The sequence below is a fragment of the Osmerus eperlanus genome, chromosome 23 (genome assembly GCF_963692335.1).
Source record: "Osmerus eperlanus chromosome 23, fOsmEpe2.1, whole genome shotgun sequence".
Lineage (NCBI taxonomy): Eukaryota > Metazoa > Chordata > Actinopteri > Osmeriformes > Osmeridae > Osmerus > Osmerus eperlanus.
The window spans coordinates 3188324-3206159 of NC_085040.1; the positions used below are offsets into that span (position 1 = coordinate 3188324).

Consider the following 17836-nt stretch of genomic DNA (forward strand, 5'->3'; position numbering starts at 1 on the left):
CATTAGCAAAGGGGAGGAAGGAATGTTTGGCAAATACATGATGAACTATTTCCCTCATATATTGTCTTGTGAAAGAAGTGTATGCGTGTTTCTATCTAGTTTTAGTCACACAAATCTTCATCCCATGGCAGACATTATTCTCTTTTCAATTTCAAAGGTTTGATCCGAAAGTTGACATTTTGAAAGTGTAATCCTATAATCCTTTCTTTGCTATTTTATATTGTGAGGTAACTTGCCAACTGCAATTTAAAATCTTGGATTGAATGGGACTGCAGTTTGTTATGAGTATATCTTACGTCTCTCCAGGAATATTTATATTTATCTTGTTATTTATGATGACCGATTTTTAGTGGGAGGTTTTACTCTTTGCTTTTTATTTCATAGAATGTTGGTCAGCCTGATGAAAGTAATACCAGAATCCAACTGCCCTTTTCCACATTTAAATGTGCGTGGAGAATCACATCAGCCTCTCTCCTCTCCAGGTTCATGACATCACAGTCTGTCCCTATTCTTGTCTGAACTCGATGTCCTCTACCTTGCTTCGGCACAGACCCAAGACCCCCCCCCCCCATCTCTATGGCATGATTTACTGGGGACAGATCACAAGCCACCAACGCTACAATGACCGGGCAGGGGCATTGCTACAACAACTCCACGACAGAGACCAAATGGAAGTGGGATCCTAAAACCTATCCACCCTTTCTTTCTACCTAGTAGTGCATCTTAATTTAATCATTTTTCCCCTCCTACTTGCCTGTCTCTTTCTAAATGAAAAGCTATTAATTTGCAGCCCAGCTCAGTGTCCCACTAACTGTCCTGTCAGGAGTGAAAACCAGACCTCTAATGCAGGCAAGTTTCCTTAACAGATCTGTCATTAGTGATAAGCTATGCAAACTAAACAGAAAGAAGAGGGCTTTATAAAACTATAATAAGGAACCATCCGCCAAAAATATTTCAGGTAGAACCCTTTTTAGGTCAGACAGAACTATTTAAGGTTCCAAACCTAAATTGAAATAGTAACCTTTAGTATTCCAACTGCCACAAACCAGATATAAGAAAACGGTGGGAAAAGCTGTTAGATAGGTGACAGAGGGTGAAAACTGATGCTTATTCACGTGGAGTGCGAAAACAGGTCGAATGGGGCGAAAGAGGAGATACATGTGGCTTTCTTACAGTCCTCAGGCTTGGGCGCACCACCTCCGATATTCTAAAGGTGACGACACGTGCCTTTTTCATCCGCTTCGCTCTCCCTATTCATGCACGGGACATTGAGAGGACGGAACCTGTGCGGATCCCATGCAGGTGCTCCACAGGTGTCCGCGCTCATGCCTACTCATCCTCCACGGAGGTTCGGAGCACAACATCCACTGAGATCGAGATACTCAGCCATCTGCGAGGGTAGAAGCCGAGGACGGTGTCAAAATGCTGCCGGTTTTCGGACGGGGGAAGAGAAAGAAAGGAGGGAGGAGTAGAGGGTGATTACGATGTGAGACAGATTTATCCTCCCAGTAAAACGGATTGAAGTGATATGAGAGAGGGGGGGTGGTGTGTTTGACAGAGGGTGTATGTGTGTGGAGGGGGATGTGGGGGGGGGGGCAGGGGGTTGAAAGGGAGTGCCATTTGTAAGCACTTGCAGTGGGTCATAAACTAGTAAGTTGAGTGATTAACTGTATTGGCCACTAGCCACTGTTGAGTGGGAATGATGTTATCAATAATGATGACTAATCACCTTCATGAGCTTTGACCATAACCATTCTGTTATCTTTGCAATGCCACTTAGCTAACTGCACAACAGTTACAGCCTGTGTGTATCCTTACATGCAAATGCGAGCGCTCTCCTTCCTGCCCCATGAAGCTGTGACTGTGTCAGGCACTTTGCTTATCTGAGTGTGGCTGTTTTCTCATGTGAATCCGTGCTGCCTCACAGACGCCTGTTGTAGAGGGTCCTGATTGATATCCACCCAGGGAGAGGTCTCTGTGGCTCTCATAAAAGAAAACAACACGTCTTTGTAGTTCAACTGTTTTTTTTGTTTCTTTGACAATTTTTTTTTTCCTTTTTCTCAAGCAACAAAGGTGAAGTTGTCTACATCACAGGCTAATAGAAATCCCTATTTTCCATTGCTGATTATCCTTTTCAAAAGGAAAGAAAGCTACAGATCAAGGCCGTGTCACCCAGTCCTCTTTGTAAAACATCACAAACCCACTATCACTGCAGAGGAGAACAATAGCACAACTTCAGTACTGCCAAGGATAAATATCCTGTTCAATCCCTATTCTGGTTAAGAACCTGTTTAGACTGAGCTCTCTCCTAAATAAACTTCATTCATTATACGTCATTGTCAACATCAATTTTCATATTAACACAAGTTTTATAAACAAGGTAGCTATTATAGCCAATGTAAAGACAACACTCTTGCCTCTTAGTCACTTCTTCTTAGTAGACTTGAATAGAGACTTTGCTCACAGATCCTTGTTTGTGAGGTGCTTTTATATCATGTTGAATGTTTTTCTGTCTATGCATGTCTTCTTATAGCAGACATCAACAAACTTTGCTTTGGGAGTCAAGTTGAGCAAAATAAATTTATATAAATTGGTTTGACGCAAATGACCGATTTTACAGATGAAGACTCATTTTGTCGCAACATTTTCCCTAAGTATCCGGCCACATTACAGGTATTCACTGTGTGTTTGGGCGTTTGTGTCCACTTCTGCCTTAGGTTAAATGTCAAGCCAGGCTATGAACCCGGAGTGGAACACACCCGACACAGTGAGGCCGAAGACCGGGCTGTGTTTCCACTACTGCATGAGCCACCATTAAGGGTAATACGTCAGACCAAAGATCCCAATCAGCTTGTCATAAAGCTGCTTTGTATCCCTCTGGCCCCCTAGGCATGTGACACGGGTGAGAAAGTGCATGAGGCGACCCTGGCGGGCAGACAGACAGGAACATATAAAATCGCCTTAGGAGGCTAATGTAGTAATATGTGATATTTTTCCTTCTGGGGGTAAGGGGCTTCCTCCATGTAATTATGAATCAAGATGTCATGACATGTTGGCAAACGGTAAATGTCTATTTCGAAATGTGTGAAAATTGAAACAGACTGAGGCAAGAAGAGTCCCTAACAAGCTGCTAAAGAAATACAAGACAGCAGACAGGGTGACAACAGCTTTTAGAACCAGACATCAAAACTCAATGTTCTTTTTTTTGTTTTTGTTTTTTGAGACCTGTATTGTCTGAAAGAATCACAGCGTAGTAATAGTATCAGTTGTCTGGTCTTTTCTGTAGTTTTCCTTTCCTTGTGTTTTGGCACTGGGAGCCCAGAGATAAGAGTCCTCCATTTTGGGGCAAAGCAAACAGCACCAACCCCATAAAGCCGGGACCATTGGTCAAGTCATTTCATGAGTCATATTCATCATTAACAAAACCTCAACTAAGTACCTTTACAGATTTGTACAACCGCATGGGGGAAAAATAGACAAGCTATATTCTGCACGGATAGCCCTAATAGTGCTAGGGAGGACAGGGTCAGACAGACACATACAAGCAGACAGGCACTTTAGTGCTTATGCATAGCAGAAGAGTATAACATCAGAAAAAAAGAAAAAAAAATCTAAACAAAGTTGGGAGCCCTGTAACAACATATTGCGAACGTTCTCAAAGCTAGCGCTGCATTTGCTACTGTTGAGTAACGTTAATATGGCTTTCTGTCTGTACAGTATATTAACCATGCCCGTTAGTGACTCAACACAGTGAGGATTAGCAACTCAGGACATGCTAATTATTTGAGTTTATGGAGCTAATGGTTCAGCTGCTAATTGGATTGGCTGGGATCTGTCAGGGGTCTTTCTCTGAGCTGTGGTTAGCAGTGCGGATGATTTGCCTATACAAGCACAATGTTAATCTGAATTAACAATTAATAATGCTAACACTAATAACACCTCACTTTTTCCAGTAATTCTAATGAGAATCTAGCATAGCCTATTATCACATATAGCACATGGCTAATCTGGCCTAGCCTATGTTAGCAAAATGCTAATCTGACCTATTTTACACAAATGTCTGTGTAGGCCCTACTCGCCTGCGCCAAAGTAGCATACCGTTGTCACACAGACTTCATCATGAGAGCAAGTTGGAAACCTATATAGATGTGGGCAGAGAACTTTATGCAAGTGAGGGGGAAAATGTGGGGGATACATTTCTTTCATGAAAAAACAACAACAAGAGAACATCACATTAAACTGACAAAAACAAAGCTAAATCTCTAAATCAATGCAGCTGATAGCTAACTAACCTTATGTTCATCTCTACCACTCAACTTTATCACCAATAATACGGTAGGCCTATGCAAGTACCAGTCCTTTCTTTTTTTAGATAACATCTGGTGGAATAGTTTTACTTCAAAAATGCACACCAAAAACCAAAGCTTCTTCAATTTCATTAATCAATGCCAAGTTCTTTGTCAAATGGCTACAATCAAAAACATAAAGGAGGCACTTGAGTGAGCAGACATATACTTGTATATGTTTCATTATCATTCTCTATATTTTTGTCACGAGTACATTGATTGGATAATTGGGTATCATTTGAGAATCTAATTTGAGAGTTTGAGAAAATGTGATTGGCTCCTGGTCGGGCGTCAAATCGTGGTACTCCTTTCTGATTGGTTTTCAAGTTCTCTCGTCTTGCGATAAGAGCAGCCAAAAGTCTTTATCATATACATCCCTATTGGTTGTTACAACCAATAAAGTGAGAGGGAAAATAAAGATGTCATTTCAAAGTGCTTCTGGGGCGTGTCTAATCGTCCTCCTCCCTCGATCCAATTGGCTCGTCACTTAAGGATGCGGAGGAGCTCATAGGGATCGCAATTACTCCATTTCCCATGATTCCAAGGGCACGGACATCAGCATTCTGAAAAAAGGAAAGGAAATAGTAGGGTGGAACATTGAGTTAACAAGAGAACAGGATATGGAGAAGGACCAAATATTATGACATTTAACAACTCACTAACACACGTATCAGAACTGTTTGATGATAAAAATGTAGAATATCAATGTGCGCTTATCATCCAGCGAACATTGTGACCATAACGTAAATATACAGTGAAGCCCAACAGACGTGGGTATGGAAAACAGATCATGAGAGAGAGAGATGAAGAAAGAGAAAGAGGGGGTGGGAGAGGGCTGTAATGCTGAAGCTAAACACATGGGTCAATGAGAAGGGAGAGGGCTGGGGAGGGAGGGAGGGAGGGAAAGAGGGCTGGGGAGAGAGGGGTGGGGAGAGTGTGGTTTCAGGCAGGGTTTCCAGTGCTTCACACATCCCTTCATGCAACTGTGAAACTGGTTTATTAGGGTAGAAAAGTTCATAATGTGCAGTGTTTCACTCACAACACATGTCATTGTTTTGGAACCAGCTGTACATTTGATAAAAGAGGAAAGGGTCGTTGCCATGACAGACCGGGATATTTAGGCTACACGGAAGCAGGGGGGTGGTGGGGTTGGGGGTGGTGGGGGAGTGGTTGCGGGTGGGGTTGGGGTGAGGAGGGGGCAGCAAAACTGCAGTACAGTTCCAACTATACCCCCACTCCCACCACAGCATTACATTAAAAACAAAATATAAATGGGGAAAGTCCTTTACAGTAAGGTGTGGCATGCAGTGTGTCTACTTGCCTTGCGGGTCTAGTAATACTTGGTTCACACGATTGCGTATTTGTACTGACTGTGCATAACCTGTCAGTGCGATCCTTAAGTACAACAGGCGGTTGACTGTACTTTTTCAAAATGGCCACGGGCAGGTTTTACAGCGCCGAAATACGGACGTAAAAGTAAAACCTCAAAAATGTTTTGGCTTAGGAATTCTGGAATCTAACTACAATCTTTGGAGCACACCCACCTGTGCAGACAGTCCCATGAAAATACACAATAGCGTAAACCAGGCGTATAACTAACAGAGGATGAGGGTTACCGAGATGCTGTGTTCAAGATGCTTAAGGGGCGGGGCTTAGGAGGTACACATGCCATAGCTTACTGGCACCCTGACACTTCAATTCCCCAGAAGTGCCCTTTAATTTGGATTCCATTCATGAGCGCTTAGCAAAACCCCATCTTACCAGAAAGAAAAAAAAGAAAAAAAAAGTACGTCTCCAAAAATGAACAGTTTAATAAAAGGACCGGGTTCGGTATCAAACTACCATAACACAACCCCAAACTGAGTGAGGGAAAGTGCTCCTAATGTTCCCTTCCCTTCATATTCCCCACACAAATACTTTCCTTGGCCTTGCTCTCTAATCGTCTCCAAAGGAAATGCACTCCTCTATATTTATTGGCCCCCCCTCCCCCCAACCCACCCTTCTTCCTGGTGCAGTGCTATATTTAGCCCCCCCAACCCCACCCCACCCCAAAAACACAGACATTTCCCTGCCAAGCCAGAGCAGTCAGTCCCAAAAAGCCCCAACAATCGGGCTAACGGACCAAAAACAGACCAGAGGAGACAGTCAGGACATGCATAGGTGCACACACACACACACACACACACACACACACACACACACACACGTAAAGAAAACAGGAACACACACACATCTGAGGACACACACCAAACGTGTCTGTTATGGATGATGCACATGCTTGATGGCCTTAGTGCAGCTAACCAAAACCCCGACACAGATCGTGACGAGTCACATGACCAGCACAAGATTGAAGTTGGTGGGTGCTTCCTCCATCAGGATATGTCCCGTTCTGTACACACACAGTCACGAACGCACAGCGGGGGCAGTCATATATGACCAGACAGGAAATGCTTCCTTTCCTAACTCCAGTAATCAGATATCCCTCTCTTTCTCCCTCTCCCCCCGCGGCCACTCGTCTATTGATCTCATTCGTTTCCTCGCTCCGTCCCTCCAGACGTGGTCTAATCGATGTCATAATGGGGGGAATAAGTGTGCGTGCGGCGTGTGTGTCCTGCCTCGCTCCCCCAGGCTTTTTTCCAAGTCAGAGGGCAGGCAGGGATATCTGTCCTGGTCCAGCCAATAAACTGTCCTCCCCGCGGTCGTCTTTCGTCTGGTCTGTGAGGGCTCACTGGAGGGGTTCATTAAGGCGAAAGCTCCCGTTCTCACCTCCAGACACGGCTCAGGTCGCTTCCCTTCTCGCTTTCTGTCTGCGCGCGTTGGCTAAGAGCTACAGCTGTTTGTGTGTGTGTGAGAGAGAGACCGTGTTTGTGCATGCACGCTGTAACACACCTTCTTCTCTTTGACCTCTTGCACTGTCAATCACCCTCATGCCCCTGAAGACAGCGAGCTACGAGTCATGTAACATCCTGTTTATGCAGGTGTGTACACACGTGTGTGTGTGTGTGTGTGTGTGTGCACGTACAAATGCTAGTACAAACAGTATATGCAGTATGGGATTTTGACCCTGGCACATCAAGATACACAATGCTCTAGTGACAGACAGGGACAGAACACAGTCAGACAAAAATGTGGACAAAATGTGAGCACACCCACACAGGGCCGTGCAATCACACACACACACACACACACACACACACACTTCAGGGGCCCATAGCACAAGAGGTGTTATGAAAGCCCCTGTGGGAGAGAGGGGAACAGAGCAAAGGGCAGAGCGAGGAGGGGGAGGCAGAGAGAGAGAGAGAGAGAGAGAGAGGGAAGATAAGGAGAAAGTGAGAAGAGAAGAGACAGGGAAAGAGAAAAGAGATAGATGGGGAGAGAGAGAGAGAGAGAGGGAGAGTGTGACAGCTGAGAGATATAGACTGTGAATCAGGTAAAACCAGGGAGGCCTCCACCAACTCCAAAGATTGAGGCTCTGTGTGTGTGTGTGTGTGTGTGTGTGTGTGTGTGTGTGTGTGTGTGTGTGTGTGTGTGGGAGTGTGTGGGAGTGTTCCAGAACACGGCTCAGATGGAATGTGTGGGTCCGAGGGAATGCCCCATGTGAGAGGCATCTGTTGTTTTTGTTTGTTTGAAAAAAACTAAAGTGTGTGTGTGTGTGTTCAGAGCTACACACACACACACACAGGAATGAAGGTGTTTGTCCATAGACTCTGAGAGCGAGCATGTGATATCTGGCTTTGAATCTTGATCTGTCAGACATCCTGTCCCATACTTCCAGACTGGGAGAGGCAGTGTGAGGACATGCTAGTGGCCAAAACACACACACATGCCAAGTGCATTAGACTCTAATGACTAATTATAGTGACGATTATGCTAACTAATGATTTAGCCCAGAGCGAACTTCACGTCACCATTTCCAGACTAGGCCAGACGTCCCCTCTCTCTCCCTCCCTGTGGTCGGCCGTCACTCGACCAGTCGGGTCGCTTTCTGCCAAAGCTTTCACAGAAGCGTCTACAACAAACACACTCTGTGCTGAAACGGTTTATCACATGAAGTGTGGCTTCCTAGGAAAAGCTCTTCATCGAACCTGCAGCTTCTTGCTCAAATGCAGACGTATACAAAACGGAGGGAAAGACGGGTCCTGTGCCACACAGTGTATTCAGCTGTTTCCCTAAGTCAGGTTAGGATCTTAAGGAAGCATTCTCATCTCAGAGAACCATTGCTGCGTTTTGCCACGAGGCAGAGGAGAGGCCTGTCTGAATATCGTCGGGGAGGAACGTCAGTCGAGATGGGAGATGGGGCTGGGTGGTCAATGTTGAGGCATTCAGTTGGAAATCTTGTCCCATGACACTGGGTAGAATTCAACGTCTCTTGGATTACCGTCTTCTCCCAGTGCGTGTGTGTGTGTCCTTGTGCTGCATCCTTCCAGCAGGCTCTGCTACAGTCGTGAGAATATTGTGCAATTCTTAACAGAAGCCAAAGGGGGTGTCATGTCTTGTCTTGCTCCCCCCACTACACATTCTCTCGTTTTAAGTTACAGAGTGTAACCATAGCGGTATAATTCAGAGCACTGTGGTTCTGTGAAACTAGGTACCATGAGAGGAAAGTGTTTGTGTGTGTGTGTGAGTGTGCGGGTGGAGGACAGCCAGGCTGGCCCAACATGACACCGCAAATATTTATCTATGAACTGGTGGAATTCAGAGTCGTCCAATAGGGGGCCGGTGGGGCTAAACTTTCTTCTCCACACCAGAAAAAGAGAGGACCCCCCCACCCACCGCCCCCCCAACAAAGATTCCTCTCTTTCTACACATGTCCCTGCTCCCCATCTTCTCCCCCCTAACCCCCCCCCCCCCCCCTCTCGCCCTTCCTTCATCCCTCCGTCCGTATTTAGGTCGGTTCGAGGATTTATAGTGGGACATTGGTTCCCTCTCCACAGTCGTAATAAAATGTCTCTGGGGGTTATGTGGTGAGGACACGTGCATGTGCTGCCAGGCTGACCGCCCCAGTCTGAACAGCGGAGGCCTGAAACTAGAGGGAACACGAGGCCTGTTGTGTGTGTGGTTGTGTGTGTGTTGAAGGGTCATGTATCACTGCTGGACAGCCGGGTAACAGTAGCTGTAACTGGTCAAGGCTGGTCATAAAGCATGTCATTCTACCGATGCTGTTTTTAACCGTGCTGGGTGGAAATGTTCTCGCACCTGACACACATGAAAGCGCACACACACACACACGTACGTACGCACACAGCGAGATGCAGCATCATATCTTGAATATCAACACACACTCTGAAGGTAGGCCACGAGGCAACACAAACACACGTGTATTCAGTCTACACTACGGCAAACAGAAACACAAACAGCCTCATGCATATTAATGCATCACGTGTATGCCTAGGTGTACACACACACACAGTGGCGAGGTGACGCACACACATTGGTCTCCCTAATGGGGGCTTGTCTGTTGGTATCATTCATATTCAGTTGTGTTCTAAAAGCCTGTCCTCCCCCTCAAAACTGACTTCGCAATGGAAAAGCACACACACACACAGACACACGTCCATAGACACCCAAGCAAGCACCTTAAGTAGGCGCGCACACACACCGCTGATAAATATGAGCGATGTGAACAACTAATGGCCAGAGACGGGGGGGGAATAAAGCGCTAACAAGAGTAGAGAAGGGAGCCGAGGGCGCATGTGCCCCTGACCTCCATCCTCCCTCGCTCGAACGTAAACGCCTTAGTCCCCCTAACACCCTCCCCCCCCCCCCCCCCCGCTGCACCGGGGAGCGTTACTGAGTGCGACACGGATGGTGTGCTTTTCATGTCCTCCCCACCAGCAGGGACTCAGGGCCTTTTTATAAACGCTAATGCACTGGAGATTAGGTCCTGGGGGTGCGTGCGACTGTTTGTGCGTGTTCGGCCGCGGCGCTCGTCTAGCGGGGGTTAGAACATTGCGCGTAATGATGGTGATTACCAGTGGGCAGCACATTGTGTCGGGACACCTGATTGGAGAACAACAGGTCCTCAGCCAAGGCGGTTGGTTTTGATTGGACTCGGTTTTGCTATGGCATCAGAGGCTTGGCCACATGGAGCGTAGCTGTGCACCAGCTAAGGTCGGAATATATATATTTTTTGAAAGCGGTTTGGCTTTTATTTTTGTCGCGAATGCACATTGGGACAAAGACACACACACACACACAACCAAATATAACCCGTTTCTCATCTACCTAGGCACTTTTCTGCTGTGTGAAAATGCGACGCTACCATTGCTAGCTGCGTACACACACACACACGCGCTCGCTCGAGCCCTTTGTGGCTGCGGAAGGCTGCGTGTGACGTCGCAGAGAGAGGGAACATAAAGGTTAATGACCATTCGGAACCCAATAATGGCGCAGAGTAAACACGAGTCTTAGTTCCACTGTGACATGTTACATAAGTCTGTCCACATCACACAGTGTTCTCTTCCCTCTACAAGATTTAACCAGCCCTGCCTCAGGGAGAACCACTGTGTGCGTGCGTGCGCGAGCGAGCGAGAGAGAGAGAGAGAGAGAGAGAGAGAGAGAGAGAGAGAGAGAGAGAGAGAGAGAGAAGAGTGTGTTTAGTGTGGGTGTGAGTATAGCATGTGGTGGGCTGGACTAGCATGCTGCACGTTACTGCACTAGTTACTGCACGTCTTGCAGTATGGTATTCTGGGCATCCTTCATCTACAGACAGTGCCGGCCTCAAGGATGGACTGGACTGCCTCTGATTTGGACAGTCTGGGAAGAACTTTTATCACCCTGCAAACTTCCATCCATCCAGCCATAATCCCCCCCCCCCCCCCGACCGCTCCCCCCCCCCCCACTCTGCCTAGGCACCCACCTCAACTTGACCCATCCACCCACCTGCGCATACACACACACACACTATTGACCCTGTGAGAACCGGCTCATTAGCAGACGCTAATCAGCTTAGCGGTCTCGAACGCCCCAACGGCACTAAGCTCTTTACGGGCAAACCCTGTTTGAGCGGCTAAGAGCGCAGTGTCCCAGTGTCCACATGAACGACACAGGGACACATGGCTGGGCGGGGGGGGGGGGGGGGCGGGGGTACTGGTGAAGGTTACCACACACTGGAGCGACCGACTGAGACACGGGGAAGAGAGGGCGAGAGAAGGAGACAGACAACAAACGGAGATAAGGGGAGAGGGAGGCAGACAGACAAAACGAATTAAGAAAGGGAGGCTGGAGAGCTCGACAGATGGAGGGAGAGAGAGGGAGCGAGAGAGGGACGGAGCGCGAGGGGAGAGAACGTGCGCGTGAGAACGACTGCAGATGGACAGCGCGAGGGGGGAAAAAAAGGCGACAGGGAACGCGCAAGACATAGTGGCCACGAAAAGAGCGAGAGAGAGAAAGAGAGATAGATGGGGGGGGGGGGGCAAAGAAAGAAGGAAAAGGAGACCAAGTGAGCCGGGAGGGGGGGGGGGAATCCTCAGTCATCCTAGCTCGCATTTGGCCGCGGCTCTCGTGCACCCGGTGACCTGGGTGTGAGGGAGAGACCGAGCAGCCCTGGAGACTGCATACATACCATACCTCCACACAATCACTGCTCTGTACCACTGTAACACGGATCCACAAGCCCCTGGCACCCTGCCACTGCCTGCAGGGTACACACACACACACACACACACACACAGAAGCGCACACACACAAACATAAGCGCACACACACACAAATACGTTCCGACGCTATTCCACAACAAACACACAGTCTTTCTACTCACTCCCATACACACAGAAAGACACGCACACACACACAAACAGTAGTAGTCGCCGCACACATTGAAAGCAAACATGCAGCGAAAGTTAAAAGCTCTTTAATCCGTGGAACATGACGAGGGAGGAGAGCGAAAGGAGTGAGAGGGACAACGTGAAGGAGAAGAGGAAGGAGAGAGAGACAGACAGAAAGCGGAGGAAGGAGAGAAAGTGGGGGAGAGAGAGAGGACGAGAGGGGGAGAGCGAAAGAGAGGGGAAAGAAAGATAAGCGTAGCCAAGAAAGCACTCCGGCCCCGCGGCAGACTGAGGGCTTGGTGAGAGGCTTTTGGCCTATCCCTTCTTCCGGCGATGTGATTGGTTTAGAGACCAGTCTGATCCTTTCCAATTGAGGTGGCAGTATTCCTGACGTGTGTGTGTGTGTTAGTGAGTGTGTGTATAATAAACAAGTTGTATAAGCAATCAAATAATACTGATAAAGAGCTTGGATTTGAGACTGAAAACAAATACACGCACACACCACAGACAAACACACACACACACACACACATATACAAAAGCAGAGACACAGACCACAATCAAGAGGAAATGAGGCCGTTTAAACGCTTGGCAAAGACACACTGGCACAACACACATGCAAACACACACAAGTCCGGCGCCTCATTGACTGGTCTGGTTGCCAAGTGGACCTGTTCTCTTAGTGCTGTTGTGTGTGTGTGTGTGCGGCAGTTCATTTAAATAAGACAGTGAGCAGTCAAATCATGACTTGCATACCGAGTCATTGGCTGAGGCTGCTGTTACAACAGGGTCTCAACTTGATGGCTCTCACACTCCATTCAAGATGTGGTCTGATTGGTTGTTCTTGTGTACAAAAGGAATTGTGAAGCATTGTTCTGTGGATTCTTGATCTCCTGAGACCTTCTCCTCAGCTCTGGCTTGTCCTCATTTTCTTTGCTCACCTCTTGCTGTCTCTCTGATTTACAATAATCATGGTAGCGTAGGTAAGAGTTAACCTTCATTCAGTAACTTGTTTGCCTTGTAATGGATTTTAATTCATTTGCAATGTTATTAAATGCGTATTTAATTTTAACCTTACTTTAACCATTCTTGCGCCGATTAAACCCATAGAGTCAAATATCTGTAATTCCATTGGTATTTGCATTATTTGGTTCATGCTAATACACTGTTCAGTTTCCCATGTTCGTTTAAAAAACAGGGGAATTAGTTTTGGTTGTTTGGCCAATATTTAACCCCCTACAATTTTCTGAACTACACACACACAAACCACATCGTCCATAAACACCGGGGACAGTGAAGTTCCTGTTCAATAGAGAGGGAACCTGATAGGGGAGGAGGGGTTGGGGATTGGGGGGTGTACAGGACATGTGCCTGCAGACCCTGAAACAAGACCCATGCAGAAGACTTACTGGAATTACCACACGATTACTTACTGACGCGTGAACACACACTGGACACAAACACATGTAAACTGAGCACACGCTCGCATAGTCATGAGTAGTAGTTGACATATTTGAACAAACACACAACACGCTAATGCAATCACACCCACACACACACGCGCACACTTTCTGACCCCTCCACCCCAAAACCACCTGACGTGCCGGATCCCACGGGTTAAGAGGAATGAGGTTCATCAGGTACTGGAACCGCTGATTGTTCAACCCCTATCTCACACAGTAGCGGAGTGTGTGTGTGTGTATGGGAGGTTGAGGGAGGAGCAGAACAGAGAAGTAAGGGAGAGGTTGATTAGAGATTGGGGGTGATTGTAAAAGAGAAGAGCATGACACAGGGAGGGAGAGAAGTACAGCAGGAGAGAGAGAGAGGGATGACAAAAGAAGAGAACGTTCCGGTGGTGCACATGACCACAACATGGAACAAAGGCAACACAGATGAAGACAGCTGACAGAAGATGGAGAGATACAGGGATAGAGGGATGTAGAAAGAGAGCGAAAGAGAAGTGAATGAGTAAGAGGCAACGGAGTATAAGAAAAAGCGAGACTCATTAGCGTTGCTAATCTGCGAGGCCAATTTAGCGGAAATAGAAATGTGTCCTAGGGTTAGTTAATTGAAAAGGTTCAATTAAAAAACAAACAGAACTCACTTCCTCCCTCTGGCAAAATTCTAGTTAAACCCCCCCTCCCCAATCCCATCTCTATATTAGTCTCTCCATATACAGCCTTTTTTTCTCGGTTCTAAGAGGTGTGTGTTCACTGTAACCATGTTTGACTGTCAACAAGAGACAATGAAAAGGCTGTTGAAGTCGATCGAAGCGGGAGTGGTCTGGCTGCGGTAGATATACTGTAACCAGCCAACGACGATGCCAAAAACATGGGCTGAGGGCGGAGATCTGAAAAGTTTCCACACCAAGACAGATATGGAGTAGCCAAGAGGAGACTGAATGAAGAGAGTGGAATAAGGGGTCAGTGACTCGATGAGACAATTCTTTCACTCTCTCCCACTCCCTCTCCACCCTCTCTCAGGATTAGGCCTCCATTCATCCTGGACAGTACCAAATCCTCCCATTTCCTCTCCTCTCTCACTGTAGTCAATGGGAGATTAGGTGATGTGAGGGCCAACCGTGCGGGCACTGGCTGACGTAATATAAACGTACGAGTACACACAAGTGAACAGCTGAGCAGGTTGATTTAAAAGGACGTCCTTACCTCCCCACACACATACACAGTTTCAGTTTCAAGTTGATTGCCATTTCTCACTAGTACAGGTACATAGGAACTTTTCCGTCCAGATCTTATCAATGACCTACCTTATCTAAATCTCAAATAATCTAAAACTGTAATAAAAATTCCAAACCTTTATGAGCTACTATACTTTGACAATAATATAAATAAGAAATTGACTTGAATAATATTGAATAAAGATGAACATAAACTGAGAATAACAAAGGAGATAACCTACGCACAAACGCGCACAACAAATGCACGCACACAACAAGTAGCATCTTCCTCCAAGTGACTCTCCGCTGACCTGAAGATGACCTCTTACCGATACACAACAAACACTCACACACCCAAACAGGCTTCTCACACACGCACACGCACACACACACAAACACCTCTGCCCCCTTCATGCCAAACTAAGCATGACTGGGACTGAACCCAGTCAGCAAAACTTTACGTGGAACTGCAGCTCTCACCATCAAGGTGACAATATGGGCCAGTCTAGTCTGGAACATAGGGGACATTAGCCACCACTAGACACACACAGATGCTTACTCTACGAAACACTATAGAGAGAGACTGCTAGAGGTATCCCTGTGTGCGTGTGTGTGTGTGTGTGTGTGTGCGTGTGTGTGTGTGTTTTCTCCGTCAGTAAAGCTTTCTGGCCCAGGGAACTAGCTGGCGTTGATGCGATGTGATCAGAAACAAACGCACCCATGCAAGCGGAAAAAGGCTCGACAGGAGGCCGGCAGTTGTTCTGTGTCATCGATGTGTCAACTGCTGTTACCTGTGGTCCAGCATTACAAGTCTCACACACACACACTCCTTTAGCCTTCAATGCTCAGAAAAACCCAAACACTGTTGCGCTCGTCACTTTGCTGTGTACCGGGGGAGAACCACGCAAACCATGGGGGTCGCTTCTCCCATACGCCACGCTCTCTGCTGGGACAAGGCCGTCCTCCAGGCCTACGTGTCTGGGAGACACATGCCACTATGTCCTGAAGTAAAACGACAAAACAAAACAATAAAACGACATAAAAAACATCTCACGAGCAAGATAAAACGATTGCACAAAGGCTACAACACAAGTGGGGGCCTTGGATATTGACTGAATGATAGCATGGCTGCGTGCCACTAAAGGAAGTGGTAATACCGAGAAATGGAAATGAGCTTATCTGGCAGCCAACGATTCGGTGTCCTCCTTCCATGATCTCCTCCGCCAGTGCAAGCCAGGACAGTCTTATAAACGCTAACTGGATACCCGGAACCATTGATTACAACCTACTCAGTTTCACAATTAAGATCTTTGGCCATGTCCTGGACGGGGAGATTAGAAGTGACCCCAAACAGGTCGATGGGGCAGCGTCTGTAGTCAAGTGTGTTTGATAACTGTGGGGATTAAAAAACAGCATAAGTCGCCCTGGTCTGGTTTAGTCTGTGGACTCTCCGGTGTAATCCACGGCAATGCTGGTTCACCGTCGGGTTACGTAAAAACACTCATTGAACGGAAGTACACCGCAAATTGTACCGGGCTTGCTAACTTTGTGTGTGTGTTAGTACCAAACGTATGTGTTTGTGTGTGAATGTGTGTGAGAATGTCAGCAACGTTAAACGATTAAAAAGTGTCTGCACAGCCTTCAGGACGTCTTGATTTACTGTAGCTTCCAACAACAGAGAGGGACATTCTTTTAGGTGAGAAGAGGGAGAGGGATTAGAGACATCTTTAACTGCCACAGCTTACATCATCACTTAACACGGTGAGCGGCCACACCAGGGTGCCAGCTGAAAGGTGTGTGTGTCTCCTCAAGTTGGACGACTGCTCCTATTGTTCCCCCCGTCCGACTCCCAACTGTACCATGTGTGTGTGTGTGTGTGTGTGCCCCTGAGCAGCGCCTGTGACCGCTTAAGCACCTCCCCAGGAGCTTCCCACGTGGCGTGGGGCTTTGAGGAGGTGAGAGTGTGCCAACTGCATCCAGCAAGCCAGGAAGCAAGCTAACATTACAGCTCCACGTAAAAGCAGATGGCTGTGTCTAGGTTTAGGCTTGGGTAGGGTATGTTTGGCTGGGATACGGTACGTATGTTAGGCTGGGCTAGGATGTTAGTTTGGGCTAGAAACATTGCTTTCCACCCAAACACAAGTTTCAAGTTGTTTATTGTCAGGTGCTCAGAACAACACAAGGTCAGACTGGGCACTGAAAGTGCCTTGGAGTCATTAGTAAACATCGATTCATTTGGATTGGCAATGACAAGGTACCGATGCAAAACATGGTAATTGGCGGGTCAAAGGGACAGCTGGGAAAATGAGTTACAGAATCTCACATGCTTTTCCTGGAACGTTTTAGGGGCGTGGTGGCTAATTAGATTGCATTTTTGGCACTCAAGAAAAGCACACATACAAGTTAGTCATTGGTAAACAAATGTTGCACCCCGAGCCATTTCGTTTGAACAGAAAAGCATCTCTGCAAAAAGTACAACACGTGCATACCAAGTGTCAGGGTGATATTACAGTCATCGCTCAATATACAGACCTCCCATAAGAAAAAAACCTGCACGTGTTCACACTCACTAGGCTATATAGGTACATGCAACAAACAAGTTACATGTAGGTAAAAAGACACCGCCTCACTGCCCCTTCCCTTGACTACAGCACTCACTGTAGACCCTGTTCACCACACACTTGGGTGCTCACACACACAGCTGGTGGGTGCATGCCAGCGGAAAAATCCCTCCAATTACCGAGGATCAAAGTTTGTTAACCGATAAAGTATGGCTAAATATGAGCACAGGCCAGACCATGAATTGCTTCCCAACATCACTGTCATTTAGAGATCAATCTGTGTGTGGGCCAACAGACACCTTCATCCCTCTGTCTGTCTTATTGTCTCTCGCTCGTTCTTTTTTTTCTTCCCCTCCTTCTTCCATTCCCTCTCTCTCGCTCGGTCTCAAAGCTGCTTTCAGCCGCACAGCAAAAGTGGGACTTCCCCAGCTCTCCCGAAAATCTATTTATAACTGCCTTCCCTCATCGTTCTGGGGCGAACCGAGA

General features: G+C 47.0%; 1 protein-coding gene across 1 annotated transcript in view; it reads right to left on the reverse strand.

Annotated features, from left to right (window-relative positions):
* Positions 1–2006: 2006 nt before the first annotated feature.
* si:ch73-335l21.1 (insulin receptor substrate 1-B) overlaps positions 2007–17836 on the reverse strand; it is a 30897-nt gene continuing 15067 nt past the window's right edge. The window contains exon 4 of the mRNA XM_062449244.1: positions 2007–4909. Within this exon, the coding sequence (XP_062305228.1) occupies positions 4902–4909 (8 nt within the window). The 3' untranslated portion in view covers positions 2007–4901. The remainder of the gene's footprint in view (positions 4910–17836) is intronic.